General features: G+C 29.7%; 1 protein-coding gene across 1 annotated transcript in view; it reads left to right on the top strand.

The window, feature by feature from the left end:
* Positions 1–24,406, top strand: part of LOC100202061 (fatty acyl-CoA reductase 1) — a 53,342-nt gene extending 28,936 nt beyond the window's left edge. Inside the window, exons 8-13 of the mRNA XM_065791237.1 lie at positions 7,014–7,163; positions 11,807–11,896; positions 19,128–19,200; positions 19,293–19,349; positions 20,677–20,804; positions 23,851–24,406. Coding sequence (XP_065647309.1) covers positions 7,014–7,163; positions 11,807–11,896; positions 19,128–19,200; positions 19,293–19,349; positions 20,677–20,804; positions 23,851–24,010 — 658 coding nt within the window. The 3' untranslated portion in view covers positions 24,011–24,406. The remainder of the gene's footprint in view (positions 1–7,013; positions 7,164–11,806; positions 11,897–19,127; positions 19,201–19,292; positions 19,350–20,676; positions 20,805–23,850) is intronic.
* Positions 24,407–25,048: the final 642 nt, after the last annotated feature.

The following is a 25,048-nucleotide window of genomic DNA, read 5'->3' as shown; positions in this document are numbered from 1 at the left end:
TTATGGAGACAGATATTGTATAGGTTTTTGTGGTTTTTATACTGTGCAACACAACCATCTGAAAAATAGAGGATCTTTGAAATATTAGGGTGGTTTTCTTTTAAATAATTAACTTTGTCTCTGAACTTCATACATGCTCATTATCTTCTGACATAAAGCAAAACAATTTTTCTTTAAGTTTAGTCATTTTTTCAGCACAAACCAATATTTCAGGTTCAAATTTTAGCCTTTAAGTCATTTTCATTTAATAAGTAAAGGACAACGTAGTGTAACATGCATTGACTTTAACGCCAATGGTAACTTTGGATTTCATCTTGAATCACAAACGTGTAGTTTTCTGCAAACACCTTTTGCAGAAAACTACATGCTTTTTTCCAAATTTTTCATATGTCATAGCTATCTTGCTTGACATTTCGCAATGTAGGAATGTTAATGGGGATCAATGATCTGCCATATAAAATAGCCTAAAGTTTAAAAAAATGACTCTAAAAAGTTTTTTTTTTTTTTTTTAGAACTAAAAAAAAAAATGATGTTAAAATGCCTTATCTTTTCATATTCGGTTACAATTAAATTTTTTTTGTAAGTTAACTTTAAAACAGCCTGATTTCTTTGACACCTAAAAGCAAAATTGTTTAACCAATTATTTTTAACTGGTTAAAACAATTTTGTGTTTTAAGTGTCGATAGAAACCAGGCTGTTTTGTGCTGAATGTGCTGTTAATTTGTTTATTGCGTCTGATAACATCAATGTGTGTTCTTCAATTGTTGTTGTCTGACAGATCAACAACAATTGAAGTTGTTCTGTCTGTTTTCTTTCCAATTCAAGTTTTAAATTATGCAATGTGAAATTCTGGTAAAATCATTATTATAGATGGATGACTGTTTTTAATCTGTATACTTGCAAATCAAAAATCTTATAAACATGTACTTTCTTAAAACATTTTAAGAATGATCATTAAATACAGAATGATCAAAAAACAAATAAAACAAATATATATAAAAATTTTTTTTTGAAGACAATATTTTCAAAGTTATCTTATCTACTTTATTAAAAATGTTATCTTTAAAAAAAATGTTGTCTTTAAAAAAAATGTTGTCGTTAAAAAAAGTTATCTTTATATACTTCCAAAAAAATCCAAAAAAAATTTTTTTCTTGATAAAAGTGGGGTATAACTGCCAGTGCCCCTGCCTTATGGACCCTCTGGTGATCTGCCCTGGATACAATTTTAACACACGTTCATCAGGACTACAAAAATGCCAAAAGTTTCAGAGCTCCAGCTAGTCTGGAAGGTAATGAAAAATCGATTGCAATACTCCGCTATAAAAAGTGGGGACTCTACCCCATTATCCATATATGAAAATCCACATACTTTGGATCAAAATCTGTACATTTTTTGAAAGATCAATGAATATAGAATGTTGTGTAATATTTTTTTTGATACCATCAAGGCCACATGGGTTTCTTGAGCATCAAAAATCAGGTATAAAAAAAATTGCTTAAATTTATTTAAATTATCTATCAACAAGTACTTAAAAATAATTTTTTACATTTTCGATAATTTTATTGGATTTGACACCCCTGAAAAAACCCAGGTACAAATTTTTAAGTAAAAGGACCAAATATTTTCAAACTTAAAATCTATAAAAATGTTGCAATTCTGAGGGGACAAGAGGGGCCTAGCCAACATCTGTTAAAATTAAAATGGTCATATTTCAGAATCTTCTTGGAGCCAGAGACTAAATTATCAAGAAATTTCTATTTTACTAAGTACTCTCAACTGAATAAAAATCAACAAAATCTGAGATATAGGGTGACATTTTTTAAAATTTCTTGGTCATTCAACATGGAATTACCCATCACGCAAAACACCTGGATAAAAATTAAGCTTTAAAAAAACGCTTTCGAATTTTTGAAAGTAAACAAAATCAATTTTATCTGCTAAAGTATAATTTTTAAAATATACCAATCCTTCGTGCTTCAAGTTCCTTCAAGTTTTAATATTTAACAGTTTTATGTATTATATATATATATATATATATATATATATATATATATATATATATATATATATATATATATATATATATTATCAATATCAAAATATTGTAAAGCAAAATATTTAGTATTATAATAATTGCTCATTTACCAGTTGTTTTTTTATAAAGCATATGAAAAAATTATATATTTTTAAAAAAAATAAAAAAAAAATTATATATATTTACATATACACTTCAGGCTTGAACAGGAATGGCGTGCGATTGCACGCTGTAACTGACCACACTTATAATTTTTTTTCTTTACAATTTGACGACAGCTGTTTTAATGTTTAAAAAATTTATATGCAATAAAAAAATTGTAAACTTTTAATCGTTGACCTTTTCTAAAGTTATAAAAGAATAAAATGATTTTTTTTGATGATTGTTGAAAATAAACGCATTTAGTGTAAATTAACATAAAATCTTATATTTAAATTATTTTATGTAGGCATGTATTTTTTATGATAAATTTAATTGTTTGAAACTATTTTTCCATGACTTTCTAAAAATATATTTTTTTGATTATTTTTTTAAGTTACTTTAAATTATGAATAAGTTAAATTAAATCTTCCCATTGTAACAAAATGATTTAATTGTTTCTCTTTTTGTTTTTTATTTGTTTCTATTTTCACAAAGAGTTGTTTAAAAGACAAAGAGTTATTTACAAAGAGTTGTTTAAATTACAAAAAGTTGTTAAAGGGGTAAACAGATTCTATCTGTTGACTGGCTTCGCACCCCTTCTTCATCTATTAGGCTGGCGCAGATGTATTTTTAATACATTGTTTCCAGTTTAGGATGTTGAATGCTGGATCTTCTTGACTCAATGCATGGGTTTTGCTTGTGTCTTTGTTTTTATGACAAGGCAACTCATTCTATTATCTCCTAATGAGGGTACAGCTCTAAAACTCAGTTTTATGGTTCTGAGGCCGGCTGGCAGTCAGGTTTCCCAAACTCTGTGGTAGCTCTCAGAGAGGCTAATTCCATCAACTGCTGAAAAGTATCAAAGTATTAACAGTGCCATGTTGCGCATGGATGGTGTCCCTGTCTTTACTTTTGGTGTGCATTGCGGAGGCCACATTTGGAGCCCTTTGTTACGGCTTAGGGTTTATTAGTAGTAATGAGGCAATTGCTTAGGCTATTAAACAGTGTTCTGAGTACTATCTATGCTTTGAGTCAAGTTCTTCAATCTAATTTTAAAATAAATAAAGTAACAAAAACTATGTGCTTATTTGCTTTTTACATAACTTCGTGGATTCAGGCTGGCATGGAATCTTTCATTCCCTCTCGACGATTCCAGGTCAAGCCTCACTCTCCATGGTTTTCCTCACACTGTGCTGCTGCGATTGCCAATCAAAACCGTTACTTCCATATTTATCAGCAAAACAATTCTCCAGAAAACAGACGCCTGTTTATTACTGCTATAAACCATTGTAAAAAAGGTTTTGTCTAATGCCAAAGCCCGCTATTCTCAGGTCATGAAATGAAATGAAATCTCATCTCAAAAATTAGGCTCTCATGACTTCTGGAGAATCTTTAATAATATCAATAATAAGGGCAAATCTTTAATTCCACCCCACTTGTATGGTTCAGACTTTGTCACCTTACCTAAAGACAAAGCTGATTTGTTTGCTAAAAACTTTTCATCAATATCATCTCTTGATTCCACTAGTTGCGTTCTACCTGATATTGCCAACAAACAGGTTGATCCATTGCTTGACATTCGTATTACTCCAGCTTCTGTATCTAAAGTGATTTCCTGCCTAGATACTTCTGCAGCTTGTGGCCCGGACAACATACCTGTTATTGTCTTGCAGAAGTGTTCTCCGGAGCTGTTGTCTATACTCTCAAAACTATTTAACAAGTGCTTATCAGAGTCTTATTTTCCAGCCTGCTGGAAAGCGGCATCCGTTATCCTTATCTTCAAAAATTCTGGAGAGCGATCTAATTCGTTTAACTACCGTCCCATTAGTCTTGTTCCTATCATAAGCAAGGTTTTTAAATCTTTAATTAACAAACACTATCTCTCATCTTGAATCTAATAACTTACTTTCTGACCATCGATATGGATTTCGATCTTATTTTACAGCTGATTTGCTAACAGTAATAACTGATAAGTTTTATCCTGCATTAGATAAAGGTGGAGAGGTTAAGGCCATCGCTCTTGACATTTCAAAGGCTTTTGATAAAGTTTGGCATGCTGGTCTTCTCCATAAGCTTTCTTCTTATGTTGTATCTGGCAACATCTTTAAGATTATCGAATCCTTCCTTTCCAATCGTAGCATAAAAGTTGTCCTCGATGGACAGCACTCTTTATCTTATTCTGTAACTTCAGGAGTTCCTCAAGGTTCTATCCTTGGCCCTATACTCTTTCTAATTTACATCAACGATCTTCCAGATATTCTCACATCTATGGTGGCATTGTTTGCTGATGATACTACCATTTATTCTTGTCGTGATAAGAAACCAACACTCTCTGATTGCTTGGAGGTAGGGGCATTTGAGCTTGAAAAGGATCTCACTTCTGCTACAGCATGGGGCTCACAGTGGCTGGTGAACTTCAATACAGATAAAACTCAATTTTTTTCAGCTAATCGTTATCACAATAATTTAGATCTTTCTATATTTATGAACGGTGATGTACTGGATGAGTCATCTACTCTTCATCTTCTAGGATTAACCCTTACTTCCAATCTTTCTTGGAAACCATATATCAAATCAGTTGCAAAATTAGCATCTGCTAAGGTTGCATCTCTTTATCGAGCTCATCACTTTCTTACTTCGAATTCTATTCTCTATCTCTATAAATCTCAAATCCGGCCTTGTATGGAATACTGTTGCCATATATGGGGTGGATCTTCTAACGATGCCCTTTCTCTTTTAGACAAGGTGTAAAAACGCATTGTAAACATAGTTGGAACTGCGCTTGCAGCCAACCTCCAACCATTATCACATCGTCGTAATGTTGCTTCTCTTTCTCTTTTCTACAAATACTATAATGGGCATTGCTCTAAAGAGCTAGCATCTTTTGTGCCATCTACTAAAATTCATTCTCGTGTTACTTGTCATTCAATTAAGTCTCATCCTTTTGTCTGTGACTATTCCTAAGTGCTCCAAACACGCTTATTCATCTAGTTTTTTTCCTCGAACATCAGCTCTTTGGAATTCGCTTTCTTCATCTTGTTTTCCTGATTCATTTCTTTTTTCCTTGCATTTCTAAAATCATTTCTAAAACATATGAACAGTCGTGGTTAAGATGTAAAAAAAAAATCATTGATGTGATCAGCAATAGTGCTTGATCACGTGCCATTCCTGTCCAAGCCTGTTATTTATGTTGTTAGGAAAGTTTGTAGAACTCCCCTATAAAAAAAAAAATAAGAGTTTTTTTATTTTTATGCTATTAAACTTTCAAAATAATTTCCATTATTATACAAATTTGCATCCTTTCAAGACATTTGTCAAACATTTTTTTATACTCTTCTTTGGGAATAATTTGAAGTAGCTTCATTATGCAGTTTTTTTTACTTTCAATATCATAATTGTCATCAATATTTTTCTTATCAAGTCGAATACCCAAAAATCAAATTGAGCTCTGAAGTCTGGTGACTATGGCAGGTGGCAAATTATTGTAGTTCCAGCTGTAATAATGTAACACAGTCTTGATGGGCCATTTCTGAAAAGGGCTAAATTTTCCTTACATGCTTTAACTCTATTCTTGCGATTTTAATCAGTTTACCTGTGGGCTATCCAATGTGATGTTAGTTTTCTTTTTTTAAGAGTATTGTGAATGATTTCATTGATTGTAAAACGGTTAATCAATGTCAGGGCTTCAATTATATCATCTGTTGAATAAGGATTTTATTTAATAATGGTAAAATAAATTTCTTTAGTAATGGTAAAGGAGATAAAACAGAAAATATATTACACAATTGAAAACTTTGCAAAATCTAACAAGATTAGCAATGCAACACAGTTGTCACTTCAGTAATGATATCCACTACAAGAAGAAATGTAATACATTATCTAGATTTGTCAAAACCATGTTGATGCCAAGATAATGATTTTACTAGTTGTTTAGTCATAGTATCACACATTAAAATCTCCATTAATTTATCAATTGCAGTGGTGAGGGAAATAGATCTGTAATTTCCATGATCAGTACGTGAGCCCTATTTGAATATGGGTGCTATATTAGCCAGTTTCCACTCCAAACAAATCCCAAGTCAAACAACTTGATAAATAAGAGAGTGAGGCACATCGAATTTTTTAGAGAAACTTTAGAGCACCCGAGGATTGATTTCATTGATACCAATGCATTTTGAAGTTATCAAGCCCAAATGTTTTTCAATATTGCGACAACTTTAAAAGGAGTTTAAAACAAGAGAACAAACAACTTAGGTACTGTAAAGAAAATCAGGCGCCATATTATCTATAAATAATAATGTCGCCTAATAATGAACAAATGATGAAAATGCTTTAAAAAGTTGTGTCTGCATTAAACTTTTTATTAACTAATTGGACTTCATCGTGATCAATGTTCTACTTATTTATCACTCAATATATGTACACTCCTTGTATGTTCTACCTATTTGTCAGTTTATATAAAAAATAACAACATTCCGAATGTTTTTGTTTTTATTTTTGTTAAAAAAATAAAAAAACAGTCTATTAAGTTGCATTTTTGTGGTTTTTTAAAAAAAGTTAAAATTTGTTAGTTTTCTTAATTAAATTTAATGGTTTTTACATAAGGTTTATTTGATTTTGTCATCTTTAAACACAAAGAGTTGTTAAGAGCCATATTTTACCACAAATAGTAATCAAAGCGTTTATTATATAGGAATATATATATTCCTATAGTAAAGTTTCAATTTTTGCATTTTTGTTATTTGCAATTTCTTTATTTTTGAATGGATGGCTATGTAAACTTTTGTAATAATATTAGTTACATAATTAGCATTTATTTGTTATGCTTTTCTTTAGATTATCTCAACCATTGATTTGTAATTGTACATCTGGCAATGTAAATCCATCATATTTTGTGAATATGGATAAAACATGTAGTGAAGCTTTGTATGAGTATCCATTTAACAGTATTGTTCGAAGACCTAACTTTGCTTTTGCTGCATCAAAGTATGACTTTCTTTAATATTTTTTACTGTATTTCAGGAGTATGTTAAACTCAATTTGATATAGGGGCCTCTTTTGCCTAAGGAAATGTTGTGAGGGCCGCTCAAGCTAATATATATTTTCCTGATGAATGAAGTGTAACTCTTCAACCGATGCTGTCCTTTTGCTACGGTTTGATGTGAAGTAAACAAGATTATAATCTTAATAAAAATTTAAAATCTATCAAATCACTGCAATATTATTAAAAAGACTACAGAAGTTTAATTTTGCATTATTTATTTCACACAAGTGACAATAACAAAAAACAAAAATAGTTCAATGTTAAACAACAACAACAAGATAATAACTGATCTATTAGGCCGAGTGAATAAAAAAAAGCAATTGCTTTTCCTCAGCCTTTTTGGAGCAATTGTTCAGCTTTACAATAATAAAAATTTGACCAATTTTGATCAAATTTTTGTTCACGTAAAGCAAAGCAATTACTCAGCATTTTTGGAGTAAATTGCTCAGCTTTACCAAATAAAATTTTGAGAGATTTTGCTTAAATCTTTATTCACATAAAGCTGAACAATTACTCCAAAAAGGCTGAGTAAAAGCAATTGCTTTTTTATATTTACCCGCATTATTTTCTCATATCGATTGTTAAAATTAAAATATATAGTCATAATTTTAAAAATTTTTTTATGGTTTTCAATTTTCATAAAAAGTTAGAAAATTAATTTAGTGTTCATGTTCTTTTTAATAAAGGAGTTCAGAAAACTGTTTGTAATTTTTTTATCATTGTTTTTAATAAAACATTTTGAAATGCATGTCTGGGGGCCGCAATATGTAATAAAATGATTAAAATGTTGGGGGCTACCGTAAAAGGTTTTGCGGGCCGCATGTGGCCCGTGGGCTACCACTTTGACATGCCTGCTGTATTCACTTTCCTATGGCCAAGGAGGCTGTTCTTATCTTTATTTATATATATATATATATATATATATATATATATATATATATATATATATATATATATATATATATATATATATATATATATATATATATATATATATATATATATATATATATATATATATATATATATATATTGTAACCCTCTCAGGTGCATTACTCTAAAACGCAAAGCTTGATAAACAAGGCTGCTGTGCAGAGAAACAAGATTATATCATTAGGTATTTTATATATTATTAGGGGTGTGTTGAGAATGCTACATCACTACTGCAATAATGTATATTAACTGTCCTCCAAAACTAAAAAGCATAAAATATTTTAAAATAAAACATAATGGCATAAAAACATTTAAATTTTAATTGCTGGTAAATGATGAATATTTTTTTGTTTTGTTCTAACTCGTATGACTGTTTTTTTAAAACGGAAATAAAACATTGGTAAAATAGAACTTTTATCTTAAAGATAACAAAACTGCAATTAAATTTCTATTTCAAAACTTGGTTTTAGTTTACAAGGACATATTTAGTTCATAATTAGTATTTTATGTTATATAACTTTGTATTGGATTATATAAAATAGTTCCATACAAGTTTAAAAAAAACACTATTTATATTGACAAAAATTAAAAAGTGCACTTGAAGTTTATGATTATGATCCATTGAGTTTAAATTTAAAATGAATTGTTTTGATGGTAAAAAAAGTGTTAAAAGGCCAGCTGGAAAACAATTAAAATCAGTAACAAAAATTTTTATGATTTTTCTGGATTGGGAGCACTCTATTGCATTAAAGGAATAATAACAAATACCTATATAATAAAACTCTATAGCATCAATTGTTACTTTTTTGTAGAAGAAAACATACCTCTACAGTGGACATTCCAACAGGACAACAATCTCAATTTGTGTTAATTTTTGCAAACAATTACACAAATTGCAAGGAACAAATTATTTGCTTTATGCAGATGTATTGAGATTTTTAAAGACAATGGATATGCAATCAGTTATCTTATATTCTTTCTATTGTTTATTATCGATTTATTTAATGTTTATTTTATGTTTCTGTAGTATTATTCTGAAGTGAAGTGTTCATAGATGATTAAATTTTGATTTAGTGAATTCTTAAAAGCTTCTTAAGTTTATGTAATAGTTGCTTACACAATATTTTACTATTTTTCATGAAAATATGTTGATTTTTCTCATATTACAATTTAATGGAAAAATTGTTTTAAGTTTTTTTTCTTCATTTTTATTTTTTATCAGTAAAATAGCCATACAAAAAAAATTCAAATTCAACTTAAAACTAATTGAAAATTTATAAATATTGAAATAAATTTTAACATTTAATGAATATTATACTTTATTACTGCTTTAGCTGATTTTTCTACATTTATTGACTTTTTTTTTCATTTTTAAATTTTTTTCATATTAAATTTCATTTACTGATTATTTGTTATACTCAACTAAAAAAATAGTTTAAACTTCACAAAACAATATTTTAATCTCTAAAAATTGTCATATACTAACTTGCAGTATTTCAAATTTTGTAGTACTAATGAGTTAAAAATCAGTGTTAAAAAGCATCAAATAACAAATTATTGAACTTGTCAAATCAGAAGGGAAAACAAAAAAAACAGACTTGAAATAGACAATCTTGTCAGTGTTTCTGAATTTTAAGTGTGATTTTCTAGAAGCTGGCAGGTGGATTTGTTGACATGCCTCATTCTAGAAGACCATAAGAAGCTCAGTGACTATGACAAAAGTAGCATATTTACAACCAACAGAACATTTCCAAGACACAGCAACAAAATGTTACTATAAATATTCAACTAATTCTTTTCTAGTTAAAAGTAAGCAGAGAACTTGTTAGAAGAATTTTAACAAAAAAAAATGTTGGGTCTTACATTGCCATAGGAAAATCCATCCTGACAATCATGAATGGGTACAAAAGATGAAAACGATGCAAAGAGCATTTTTATTAGGCAGTAGAAGATTTTTAAAAAAATGTGATTTTGGACTATGAGTTACATGTCATTAACTATAAAGAAAGAGTCTACATTAAAAGAATTGCAAGTGAGAAGTATTGCAAATGCATTAAAAGTAAGACAAATGGATCAGTGAAATCTTATTAAGCATATGGGAATGTTTTCTCCACAAAGGCATGCGTGACATGTGAGCTGTATCATTATATCTAGTATACTAAAATCATGTTTGATCATTGAAAACAAAAATATTTGATAATAATACTACTGATGCTCAGTAAACTATTAAATTAAGAATCAAATGAGAAATAAAAAAAAATGAGAAAAGCAACTTTTGAAAGAGTATTGGTTAAAGGTGTCACAAGATGTGCATAAAACTAGTAGATGCAGAGATGAGATGATCAGATGATCAATGCAGAGATGAGATGTCAATGTCAATGCAGAGATGAGTCCTTCTTTGCTATTAAGCAAAAAGAGGACACTATAAATATTTTTTATTCCAATTTTCTGTTTTAAATCTAAACTTGATTTAACTTTTAGATTATGTTTTTGGAATTCCTTAACTATTTTATGTTATTAATATTAATTGTATAGCTAAATGATTTTTCTTTTTAAAACAGAAAAAACTTGTTAGCTATTAATTTATTTTATATTATACTGTTATATTTTAGTTTTTAATTTTTTTAATCGATAAAGAAACAGAAAAAATTGATTGAAATTCAAAGTGCATAACTCTCAATATATTTTTATTTGAATTAGTTTACTCGCTAAAGTTAAGGTATTTTTCAAGAAATTGCTGTCGGTCATTTATTGCTTCAAACCATCAAAATATTTCCATATTCCATAGTGTCTGGGGTAATAAAAGGTTTTATACCTTTGATCCTGTTGTTTCTCATCTCTCTATTTGCTGATGACACAACTATATACTCCAGTCTTGACAAAAATTCATCCTCTTGATCACTTAGAACAGGTAATCAATACTGAATCTGGTTTCACTGCAACAGTTTGGGGCTTGCAATGGGTGGTAAACTTACAACCCAAACAAAACTCAGTTGCTGCTAATAGTTTTTACAATATTACAATGTTGTTGATATTCCTATATTGATGAGTGGCTTTTACTTAGTCTTCTCCGTCTTCTTGGATTATTATTTAAAACTGACCTCTTGGGAAAATTACATATATAATCCATTGCAAAGTTAGCATTTGGTAAGATTGCTTCTCTTTATCGTGTTAGCCATATTCTTGCTTCTGATTCTATTCTCTACCTCATCTACTATTCTATTCTCTTTACAATATTCTATTCACGTCTTTGTATGAAACAGTGTTGTCATATATGTGCTGGTTTCTCTAATGAGGCTCTCTCTCTATTAGACAAGATCCAAAAATGCATTGTAAATGATGTTGGACCTGCTCTGCTAAGCTTGAGTCTCTGTCCCATTGCTATAAGGTCTTTCAATTTCCTACTATTACTACCATGAGCTCTGCAAATTATCATCACAAGCAAGTTATAATCACAAAAGGCTGGTATTTTAAAGTATTCTTTAAAATACCAGTAAGTCTCTTTTTTGTAAGGAGTAGAAACCTTTTAAGGAGTGTTGTTGCAACCTTGTAAGGAGTGGAAACCTTTTAAGGAGTGTTGTTGCAACCTTGTAAGGAGTGAATTTGTTTAAAAAAGCAAAAGATTATTTAAATTTTTTTTTTTTAAAATTAGATTTATGAATCGTTATTGGCAAGTTATAAGTCATTACATTCCTGCTATTATAGCAGATGGATTATCTATTCTTGTGGGAAGTAAACCAAGGTTGTTTTTTTGTGTGTGTGTATTTAAAAGTTAATTTTATATATTTAATTCATGTGCATTTTTATAATGTGAAATGCCTATAGTTGTATGTGTGTATATATATATATATATATATATATATATATATATATATATATATATATATATATATATATATATATATATATATATATATATATATATATATATATATTTATTTATTTATTTTTATATATATATTTATTTATTTATATATTTTTATATATATATATATTTTTATATATATTTATATTTATATATATTAGGGTGCTCCAAAAAAAATTAAAATTTCAATAGTTATGTTTCCTGCTCTTTTTCCTATTATTTTTATGATTATCAAACAACTTTTTTTTATTTTTATACTTTAGTTTAGCCTTGCCACCAAGCCAATGATAAGTACAAAAATAACTAAAACTTTACCATTTTCTAAATTATTTAAGTAATCAATTACAAATATTATACAATAAAAGTCCTGGAATTGTTTTCTTGAGTGTTTACAGTTTGTAAAATTAAAATATATACTCATACTACAAACAACAAGAGATGTGCACTGCACCAATAATTTAAAAAAGTATCAACACTTCCTTTTAAATACTAGTGGCATTATCTGAAGAAAAGCGCAAGTAGTGCTATTTCTTCAGTGAGATACCACAGATATCTGTTAAGTGCTATCGTAGCTGTTCAAAACTTTTATACCAAATGAGATCATTCCACAACTGTAGATCATTCACTGATGCTTCTGCAGCTGAACATGCTGAAAGCCACACTTTTATGTAGAAAAAGGCATTGAACAAGCAAATGCGATGCAACTTGTTCATTTTACCTAGGTCATATTTCAGCTGCTCACTGAATGCATATCTTTGCACTGTATAAAATGGCCACCATCAATCAGGCCTGACTAAATGCTCCAGGCTGTAACCAATGTACACCAGGAGATGATTCTTCTCCCTCTAAAGAAGTGTGGCTTTGCTGCAGTAAATGATACTTTTTGTATGAAGAGCCATTTCTGTTTGAATTTCCTTCTGGTACTTTACTTTGACAGTGTCACACTTTTCGAATCAGCGCCACCCTCTGATATAACTGCAGCCATCAATGCTGTTCTCTGATAAGCAAGCAAATTCAACATATTGGCCATTGTAGATATTTTTACACTCTTTAATGGGTTTTTTTGGAAAGTGTTACTATTGACTTACTTCTATGCCACACTTTTCAAACTCTTCTCGTTTCATGACATTCAAACTCCTCGTTTACTGGTAAATCAGCAGAACTGCTATCAGTACTTTCATTTTCTGAATGTTGACCTGAGGATTCACCAATCATTGAAAACAGGTTTTGCTTGCTTTGCTTTTGATTCATTTTCTTCTTTAAGAAGTCCTTAGTTCTCTTCATGTTATGGTCTAATTTTCTTGGTAGATCTTGTATTCTGCACCCAGATACCTTTTTTTGAGCTTAAAGAGCACTCAGGAATTCAAAATCTTAGTCTTTAATTTTTTTGGTACGAATTCTGTTGGTTTTTTATTTTCGTTTGTGCATCTTGGTGTGCTATGAAAAAGTACTGTTTCAACCCTTCACTAAAAATCTTTTCCTTCGTTTGGTTTTAACCCTTTCTTCTGCATTGTTCTACAGCTATCATACAGATCAAGAATCTTTACTTTTACCTTGCCTTTATGTTGTATTTCAATGCCAGTTTGAGCCCACTGCTGCTGAACTTCAATAACAACTTAGTCTGCCACAGCATCATTACAACTGCTATGGTTCTCGTGCTTCATTAGTATATCTTTCAAATAAAATAAAAAAAATGCAAGTAACATCTCCTGTTGTGGGGACTCTGCAAACTGGTTGTTTCAATATGGGCTTTCCTATCAGCCAGATATCATCCTTCTTCAGAGTCATGACACACTGATCCATTTCTGTTATTAATTAATTAGCAATAAAATACACAGTACTATCTAGTGAATTTAAGTTTATAAAATTTTCAATCGCGTAAACCTTAACAGGAAGTTCGCCATTTTGCCACTTGTTACTTATTAATTACCGTAGCTAAAGAAACTTTTCCAATATTACCGTAATTATGTGTTTTACATACATTATTACATTTTGACTTGCTGGTGGCAAGGCTTATAGTTTTTAAATTAAACCAAAAATTTACCCAATTAATTTGCATCCATAAACAGATGGGAAAAAAAAGACAAGTTTTTTACAAACTTTATTTCCTACCATTGACTTCTGGAGCACCCTTATATATATATATATATATATATATGTATGTATGTATGTGTATATATATATACAATGAAAAATGTATGTCAAACAAAATCTCAACTTCAAAAAATTTTTTTTATATATTTCTTTAAAGGTTTGTAAGAAATTAGTACAAAATATATTTAAATATATTTTGTACTAATTTCTTACAAACCTTTAAAGAAATATATAAAAAAAATTTTTTGAAGTTGAGATTTTGTTTGACATACATTTTTCATTGTATTGGTTAAAATTATATTAATAGTTGTTTATTTTGTGCCATTTGACATAGTAATTAACTGTGCAAAAAATCTTTCCAATCAGATAATGTTTAGGGGGTGCTCAATGACCATAAAGTTTTACGAAAAATGTGAAAAACATGGAAAAAGTAACAAAGTTCCACAAATTTCTAAAACCCGGTTAATTAGATTTTTCAGATTTGATCAGTTTTAATTATCTCTAAATATTAAATTCTGAATACAAATTACAATCCACATCCACTTTAGACTGGTTTATTAGCAGAGAAATTAATGAAATAAAATACTGCAATACGACTAAAGTTCTGCGGTTTTTGGGGGCGACTGAATAAGTGCGAATTTCATAACTGCGAATCTGCATAAGTGCGAATCTGCATAAGTGCGACTGGCATAAGTGCGAACTGGCATAAGTGCGAACTGGCACAAGCGCGAACTGGCATAAGTGCGAATTACTTGCAAAAACTGGCATAAGTGCGAACTAGCACAAGCGCGAACTGGCATAAGTGTGCCAAAAGAATTTGCACACATTGGCATAAGTGCGAACTGGTATAAGTGCGAACTGACATAAGTGCGAAACAATTGCAAAAACTGGCATAAGTGCGAACTGGCACAAGCGCGAACTGGCATAAGTGCGCCGAAAGAATTTGCAAACATTGGCATAAGTGCGAACTGGCATAAGTGCGAACCAATTGCAAAAACTGGCATAAGTGCGAACTGGCACAAGCGCGAATTAGCATAAGTGCGCCGAAAGAATTTGCAAACATTGGCATAAGTGCAAATTGGCATAAGTGGCGAATTGGCAAGTTCGCACTTATGCCAATTCGCACTTATGCCAGTTCGCACTTATGCCAATGTTTGCAAATTCTTTCGGCGCACTTATGCCAAATCGCGCTTGTGCCAGTTCGCACTTATGCCAGTTTTTGCAATTGATTCGCACATATGCCAGTTCGCACTTATGACAGTTCGCACGTATGCCAATGTTTGCAAATTCTTTCGGCGCACTTATGTCAGTTCACGCTTGTGCCAGTTCGCACTTATGCCAGTTTTTGCAATTGATTCGCACATATGCCAGTTCGCACTTATGCCAGTTCGCACTTACGCCAATGTTTGCAAATTCTTTCGGCGCACTTATGCCAGTTCGCACTTATGCCAGTCTTTGCAACTGCTTCGCATTTATGCAGATTCGCAGTTATGAAATTCGCACTTATTCAGCCTTCTCGGTTTTTGTTATATCAGAATTTTTCCAAAATAAAACACTAGGATTTTTGACTCTTTGTCATTGATTAAAATACGAATTATAAACAAAAAAACATATGAGCAATTAACATTTAATTATCGTAATGTTATAGTTCGTGCAATGTAAATGCTAGCGAGGACTATAACTCTTCAGAGTACACTTTCTGGCATCTGGCACTCGCTTTCTGTGATCCTCAACCACCTGAATTAACCTCTGTATTTCAGATTCATTCCTTGTAATCGATTCATTAAACATCGACATTAAAGCCACAGATCGTTCGGCAGCATCATTTACTACTTTCAATGAATATACTAAATTTTTTCCTTCTTGGTATTCTGGGGAATCATTCCAGGTAGCTGGATCGTTGTTGAACAGAAAATCAATATCAACCTTCATTGACCGCAACGCACTTGCTGAAACTGATGTCACCAGCATGTCCAGAGATTTCTTCTCTAGACTTTCAATGTTCTTTAATTTGATCAACCTTTCAGACCAGTTCTCACCGTGAAATTTCATGTTGGAAATCATTTTTCGCTTCTCTTCCGTTTGAAGTTTGTTTGAAAACAAAGCTAGTGGGACCAATTCTGGTGAAAGGTACCACAAATGGTTTTGAAAGTTCTTGACTGCTGCTTCGGAAATCGTTTTATTCACAACTGCAAACTGCTTAAGTTGCTAAAACAGAAACAAGTCATTAACTGGAGCATCGCTGGCATTTGTGCATGGTATCCAAGATTTTACATAAACCAGACTAGCAAATAAGCAAAATTCACAGAGATTTTTTTCCTCTTTTGTGGTCAACTTGAACTCTTCACGAAATAAATAAATCTTAAAACAATAAATAACCTTGGCCATCCAGCGAGCCATGTGATAAGCACCTGGGATCTTGAAATGATAATTTTTCTCTTCTTGAGCAGGCAGTTTTCCAAGTATTAACAGACAGAGATCCATGATTTCTTTGTAGTCATCCCTTGGCATTTTAACATGCAGGTTTTCTTTGAGGAATGCAATCACTTCATTTTGTAGTTCTTGCACCAGGGGTATTTTCATTCGAATGTCATCCAGAGGTTTAAAATTTCCTTGATTAACTTTGGGCCAATATTGCTGAAATCTCTGGAAAAGAGGTATGTTGGGACCAGATGATGGTCCAAATAGTAATCCAAACACTCCTGCTACTATGATCTCATGAACATGGTGTCTGCAAGCGAAATATAACAAATTTCTACCTATATGTTTCTCTAGAACTACACATGCACCATTTTTGGAGCCAGTGTTAGAGGCTGTAGTATCAAAACTCATTCCAATAACATCACCAATTATGTCCCAGAAATTAAGCAGATGAATAACTGCTTTTGCTTGGGCTTCTCCAGTTCCAGCTGATAGTTTTGCTATTCCAAGTATTTTGTCAACATTGTGACCTGTCACACCTACAGATAGCCGGTCAACATTTGCTTTAGGGGCTGCAGAATTTGTACGATCTATCATCAGTTTGCCATCCCAGTGGACGATTAATGGTGGTTTGTCCAAATCGCAGAATTCAGTTCGAACAGTGGCTTCAATATTTGATCGATGATAGGTTCGTTTTCTACGGACTGTAGAACGTGACAATGATCCATCATCGAGGTTCTGTCCACCAGCCCTTGCAATTGCTGCTGCTAGTATAGTAAATTTTGTGTCAGATAGATTAATTCTGTCTAATGTTGATGAAACATCAGGCGAGTCAAGAATTGTATCTAAGATACATTGTCGTTTTGGAGTACTTGCTAAACTTGATTCAGCTGACCCTGAAGAACTTGCTTTACTGACTTGTTGTCTGTAATAAACAGGGATTTCTATCTCAAAATCTCTATCAACCATTTTGTCATTATCAACAGCATCGTTATCGTTGTTATCACTATAACTTTCGTCATGTAAAGGTTCAATAACAGGAACTATTGCACTCGCACCAGATTGTCTTTGCTCTTCTTTTAGCTTTCGTTCTCTCTCTGCTTGTTTCCTTGCTTCATTTCTTTCTTCTAATTTTGAAAGTTCTTTGTCCTCTCCAAACATCACCATTTTTCTCTGACATCTCTGATCCAATAAAAATTCTTTATCTTCTTCAATTCTGATCATGGTTTCAGCATCCTTGTGGGCAATGTCAAAAAGTAGGCCAATGGTGTCTGTAAATGATTTCTCTCTCGATTTCTGAGAATCTGACAATCTGGATTTTATTTTTTTTATTAATTTAAATTCCTGGACTAAAGTTTTTAACTTTAAGACTACATTCGGATGAAATGCTGTCGGAATACGGGCTTTATTCCAAATAATAATCAGTTCATCAACAGTTGTTTTAAGACTTTCAGGCACTGACTTTTTGGTTGAATTAAGATGATAAAAAAATGTTTTTAAAACATCAGATGTTAAGGGAAGAACTTTATCTGGAAGATTTGGCTCTGGTTGTCCAATTAAAAAGATTTTGGTTTGAAGTTGTGTAGAGATAGCAACACGAGATGATGCTGCCATTTCAATGATAACTGAAATATTATGAGAAAATCAAAACTCAATACCATATTATACAAACTTATCATTCAGTTGTTGGTTTATGCAGCTGCAGCAATATATTATAATAATTATTACTAAAGAAATTAAATAAATATTTTCAAATTAGAAATTATTATTATCTGCACTTAATAACAAACAATACACTACCAGACTACCATGCTAGTTTTCTGTAATAGGTTACTAAGGTTAGGTACTATCAAAATATTAATACATTTGTTGTCAAACTGAAATTCCAAATAAAAATAATATTTATACTTGTAAACCTTTTTATTCTGTTTGAACAAATTCTAAATTGAGTTAAATAATAGTATTAAAATTATGAATACAAATTTTAACAAAATGATATAAACACAGTTGTTTTAAATACTAGCAGACATTTTTTAGTCTGGTGCCCTGATGACAGTTAATCTGCTGCACTTTAATTAATCTATATAGCACGCAATCAGACAATATTTCAGTGGAAAAAATCTAACTAACCAGGTTCTAGAAATTTTTGGAACTTTGGAACTTTTTACACGTTTTTGACGTTTTTCGTAAAACTTTATGGTCATTGAGCACCCCCTAAACATTATCTGATTAGAAAGATTTTTTCCACAGTCAATTACTATGTCAAATGGCACAAAATAAATAACTATGCATTCAAATCCGAGAAAAAATTTTTTTTCCTGTGTTCACATGAACAGCCCTAATATATATATATATATATATATATATATATATATATATATATATATATATATATATATATATATATATATATATATATATATATATATATATATATATGTATATATATATATATATATATATATGTATATATATGTATATATATATATATGTATGTGTATTTGTGAATAAATTAAAAAAAAATTAAAATAATTATTGTAAGCATAAAATAAAACTTGAAAATTATTCCATAGAAATCATTTTCTTCTTTTAGGTTCATGAACTTGTATCGTTCCATAGACAACAATTTGTCTATCCTGGAGTTCTTTATATTTAATGAATGGAAGGTTTACTACTTTTGTTGTTATTGTGTTTTATTATTATTGGTTTTTTTTTTGTTTTTTTTTCACACACTTTTATTTTGGTTCTGTTGATCTAGTGGGGAAACCAAGAATATAACCGAATTCTTAAAGCTCTTCCTGATGAAGATCGTGAAGTAAGTTTTTTAACATGATAATAACATAAATTATAATTATATAAAAACTACAAATATTTTAATTGTAACCTTATAATTTTTTTTTAATAGTGTAAATTATAAAAGTTTTTAGTGAAATCTTAATAAAGTAGCAAATTTAATTCTGAAAATAAAAATTCTACAAAACCACATTTTACATTTGAATAGAAAAAACAGGCAATATTCTTTTAAATAAATTTTATATTTTCCAGAGTTGGAAAACAAAATTTTGCAGTCTAGTAAAAGTATGTTTATTTGAGTAACAGTTTACTCAAGTACAAGTGAAAAGTATGTTTATTTGAGTAACAGTTTACTCAAGTACAAGTGAAAAGTAGCTCGTTAAAAATGTACCAAGAGTAAAAGCTACTGCATTACTTTTTTAACAACTTTTTAAAATTTTTTTGAAAATTTTCTTTAAAAACTCAAATAAGAAAGATTTAAGTTCTAAATGTCAGCAGTGCACTTGTTTGATGTCTTTATAAAGGGTCATCCATAAATTACATCACCAATTTAAGACTTTGAATATACTAATAATTTTCTTAGTTGCTTTTAGTTAACTAATTAATACATTTCAATACATGTAAAAAAAAAGGTTTATATTATTATAATTTAATAATATTTTGAAAGTCATTATTTTTACTCGCCTGCAAATAATAAGTCTTCAGTAAAGATTATTTTTCAGTGTTTTTAATATATATAGGCGTAGAGCCATTGTTGTTTATTAGTAATTGTATTTATTTATTGTTTACATTTTATAAAGTTTTTACAGAATAAGTTATTTATTAAAGTTATTTACAGAATAAGTGCATCAATGCATACATAAAATGACTAATATAGCCCTAGTGCATGACATAATTTGTGAACAATTCTTAACTTCATTTAAAACATTAGGAAACAAAGTTGTAAAAAAAGTGCTGTTTTTTTATCAAATAAAAAAATTATACTTTTTGTGATATTTAGCAATAGTAATAATATAATATGATTTAAAATGTAGTAAAATACTTTAAAAATACTTGCTTAAATAAAAATAAAAGTACATAGTTAAAATAATACTTAAAACATACAAAATTTACAAAAAAAAAACTACTCAAGTACAGTAATGCAAGTAAATGTAATGTTATTTTTCTGTTACCTATTTTAATGTTATGTTTTTACTAGAAATTTAATTTATAAGTTGTTTTTTTTAATTAAATATATAGTCTTTCTTTTTTCAATTTAGTGTAAGACATTATTATAAAAAATCAAAATATTAAAAGTTTATTTCTTAACCTTTTGTTTCATTTGTTTTATACTTGTTAAATTTTTTCAGAATTTTGACTTTGATATGAGAAGAATTGATTGGGAAAAATACTACCAGTCTATAACACTCGGTGTGAAATTATATTTAATTAAAGATGATTTAAAAGAGTTACCCAAAGCGAGGCGACTTCATAAAAGGTAATGTGTTTAAAGTTTTAGTCTAAGCTATTTTTTAGTTTATATTTTAAAAAATGGCCTGTGGAGCACATATTGTACTTATTATTTTCTACTGTAAACTACTTTGTACTGTACTATACTTATAATTATGTATATTGTATTATATAATTAAAATTTTGACATAAATTTGCTGATCGGTCACATGTAAACAGTGAACACCTAAGGAAAAAATAAAGTACACTAGAATAAAGTAAAATTATTTTTTCGAACCAAGCATATTTAGACTAAAGTTGTCAAGACTAAAATAAAGACTAATAAAAGAGTATGTAAAATTATATGAAGACAATAATAAGACAGACAGTACCAATACAATACTCACATTAATAAAAGATATACTTTTTACAAACACTTAAAATAAACAAAGATACAACAGATATAACACCAAACAAAAACAAAATAAAATATTGACTGCAAAATTGACAAAAAAAGCATGCATACAATAAGAGTATTTACTGTGCTATATTTATAATAATGTATATTGGATTATATAGGTATTAAAGTTGAGCTTTTATCAATAAGTTTTGTGGGCATTAAATGTATAATATATTTTACTACTTACTGCAGCAAGCAAAATAAACACTAAAATGGGCCTACAAACTGGTCTAAAATAAATTTAGGTTTATATCTATGTCATCTCATAAATATCAAGATGTATGTTAATCAACACTATCTAAATGCATAAAAAATGACTTCTAAATAGTGTGTGTGTGTGTGTGTGTGTGTGTGTGTGTGTGTGTGTGTGTGTGTGTGTGTGTGTGTGTGTGTGTGTGTGTGAGTGTGTGTTTGTGTGTTAGGGTGTTAGGGCAGGACAGTTTTTTTTTTTTTTTTTAATAGTATTTTAATTAGTTACAGCAAAAGTAAAAATTAATTGACATAATACAAAGTGTAGATTGTCAAATTATAATTAGTAATTGTAGAGCTCCTAATGCAGCTTCCACTTTGGAGAGTTGTGAGCTGTAGTAACTTTGTAGCCTAACAAGGCTTTCTTTCAAGCTGTTAATGAGTGAAAAATTAGCTGTAGAATTTAGCAAGCTGTTATATGTCCACACTCTGGTTGTTGAAGAAGTTGAAACGTAAAGAATAAAGAGCATTTGGTTAAATGAGGCAATGATACACTGGCTTTCTACTTTAAAGCTGTTTGTAGTTTGAATTCTCAAGTCATGATCGTAGGTTGTTGTTTCCAACGTAGTTTGTGTCATTATCGAATTAGGGCCCGTTTCTCTGTTGAGTACTCAAAGGGAGTTTTTGAGATTTTTTAACTTTTCTACAAAACCTTAACTTTGGCAAACCTTCGGTTAAAAGTTGAGTTAATTCAAATTTGGCAGCACTCACTCGTTTTAATCTTTTTTTTTCAAGTAATATGTATTTTTCGTGTACTTGTGTATGTGTAATTATATATATATATATATATATATATATATATATATATATATATATATATATATATATATATATATATATATATATATATATTTATTTATTTATTTATATATATATATATATATGTAAACATATATATGTGTATGTATATATGTATACATATATATGTGTATATATATATGTATACATATATATGTGTATATATATATATATATGTATATAGTTATATATGTTATTGTTAACGCTATGTTATTAACGCTGTTATATATGTATATATATATTTATATATTTATATAAAGTTTAATAAGAGTCTTTTAATTATGCTATATATATAATTAGGGTGGGGCAAATCTAAAAGTTTTTCTATATCGAGCTGTTTCTAAGGCGAAATATAACGCTGGATTTAAATCTGAAAGAATTTTTGGCATGTGATAGCTATTTCGTTTAGAAATTTCGGTTAGAAAAAAAACTTTCCGCAAATATATGCGTTTAATGTATCATTCTATATGTTTTCTTTGGTGCTGGATCCAAGTATTACAGAAATTTGTGACAACCAATGTCTACTTGCTTAATCCAGATTTTTTAGTGTAACCTGGAAGCAAGAAGAAACTTTGGAAATGGGAAGTGACTTATTGCGAAGTAGGACAAGTCAGGATACAAGAATACTTTCTTATCTACAGTGAAACAGGCTCGTCAACTAGCAGTGATTAAATGTCAAAAAATGAAGGTAAAAAAAAACACATCGAAAACTTGAAAAGTGCAAAGAGCACAACTTCAAAAACTGTCGATGTTTTGGACTCGCTCAACAAGAAACAGCTGATCAATGAAATTTCGCACCTACGTCTGACGATAGCGCCCGAAATCAAACAGCGACGACGAATAAAATTTGATTCTGGAGAATTCAATATAGTGAATTTTACAATTGACGAACTAAGACGTTCCATTCGTAACGCAATAAAATCAGAAAATGAATTCTCGAACAACATTGATACACTACTCAGTTCCTATGAAGAGTGATGACATGTGAATGTTTGTTCATGTGATTAATGATATTGATTAAAGTGGTCCGAGTTTATTACTTTTAAACAGCTTGCAGAGTTCTTAATTCATTCAGTTGATTTTTGAGTCGGGTTACAAATCGTCGATCGAATATTGTATTAGCGCCTCGTCATTTTTTAACTGTAAAAAGTTCAAATTATTACGATATCGGGCTTGTCATACTTTGGTATGCGAACGACTGCAATATTGCAGTCGTTTCATGCATACCAATTTTCAAGATTCAATTTGCAATTGAATCTCGAAAAAATGCACTTTTGTAACCTAAATCGTCATGCTAGCTGCAATTTCTTTCCTGAATCGAATTCTGCGTCAAATTCCGCCTCAGAAAACACTCGTTAACTTGAACTTTTTGAAAAAATGCTATTTGTCATACCCTAATATAACATTTAATAAGACTTAACTCTTATAAGCATCTACAATTAAATGAAATTTATATATATTTGAGTATATAGGTTTAATATATATATGAGTATATAGGTTTAGTATATAGGTTGATTGATAGATATATAATACAGTGAGGAAATAAAGATATTTCGTTTATATATTTTTATAACATTTGAAATTTCAGATACAAGTTGGTTCGTTGGTTGTCGTCGTTATTGATTACAATGCTATCTTGTAGATTTTTTTTCCTAAAATCGGAAAGATTTAGAATGCTGTGGTTTGAGGCGCTCTTTGCCATTTATAAATTTCTTCAATTTTTCAAAATAGCTAGCTTTAATGCATAATTACAGAAGAAATGAGCCATCCAAAATCTCATGGAGAAATTTCACGCAGCTATCGGATGATTTACATCGGCAAGCGATCCTATTATAATAAAGTTACTTCCATTTGATCAAACTAGAAAACTGAATAAGTTTCGCTTCGTTGCAGTTTTACGTTGCGTTTTTAGCGTCGTTTTTTATGCATTTGTAGCATACAATTAATTTATTTTGTTTAATTTATTTAAACAAAAATACAAATACAACACTAGAATTTTAATTAAATGTGGGAAAAATCACAAAAATACTTTTAGATTTTTTTTTAATTTTTATTATTACTTTATTTTGTCATTATTATTGTACAATATTTTTTTACTATCTGTACTTGGCTTTCTTATTGATTGATATCTATTTATTTACAAATTTTGTTCTTGTTTTTTAATTGTTAAATAATTCGTTGTTGAAATTTGCCTAAATGTGAATTTGCCTACCTGCGCAAAAAAAAAAAAAAAAAAAAAATTTGTGCTAACACTGTACAATACTGTCTTAACTCAAACTCTGGCGTGTTTCGAACAGTTTTGCAACTTGAAAATTAAATATGTTTTGCTACGCTGCTGTTTTACGTTGCGTTTTTAGCGTTGTTTTTTATGCATCTGTAGAACGCAATTAATTTATTTTGTTTTATTTATTTAAAGTTGCAAACACTGGCGTATGTGCTATAATTTTAGTTGGTTGTTTTCATTGAAGACTGACACTGATTAAAGCCGTTAAAAATAAAATCAACTTGAAGTCTTAAATGAAACAATGACTAATACAAAATAGTGAATTTGTTAAACAAAGTTCAATACTTTTGTTTTACAAATTCAAACAAAAATTTTTAATAAATTTAGTTTTTAGGAGTGTTGTCAAAATAAAAAATCAGTCGTATATGAATTTTGCAAATTTACAAATTATAGTATATAAAAAGTGTAATCTATCATTATTTAGAACTATTTCTAAACGTAGCTACATCTACTTTACAAGTAATCATAATCGCAGATTTAATTCTGGGAGAAAAAATTTAAG

Source organism: Hydra vulgaris, chromosome 02, assembly GCF_038396675.1.
Source record: "Hydra vulgaris chromosome 02, alternate assembly HydraT2T_AEP".
Taxonomy (NCBI): domain Eukaryota; kingdom Metazoa; phylum Cnidaria; class Hydrozoa; order Anthoathecata; family Hydridae; genus Hydra; species Hydra vulgaris.
The sequence above is the reverse complement of the archived record's forward strand: the minus strand, read 5'-3'. Positions and strand labels throughout refer to the sequence as shown.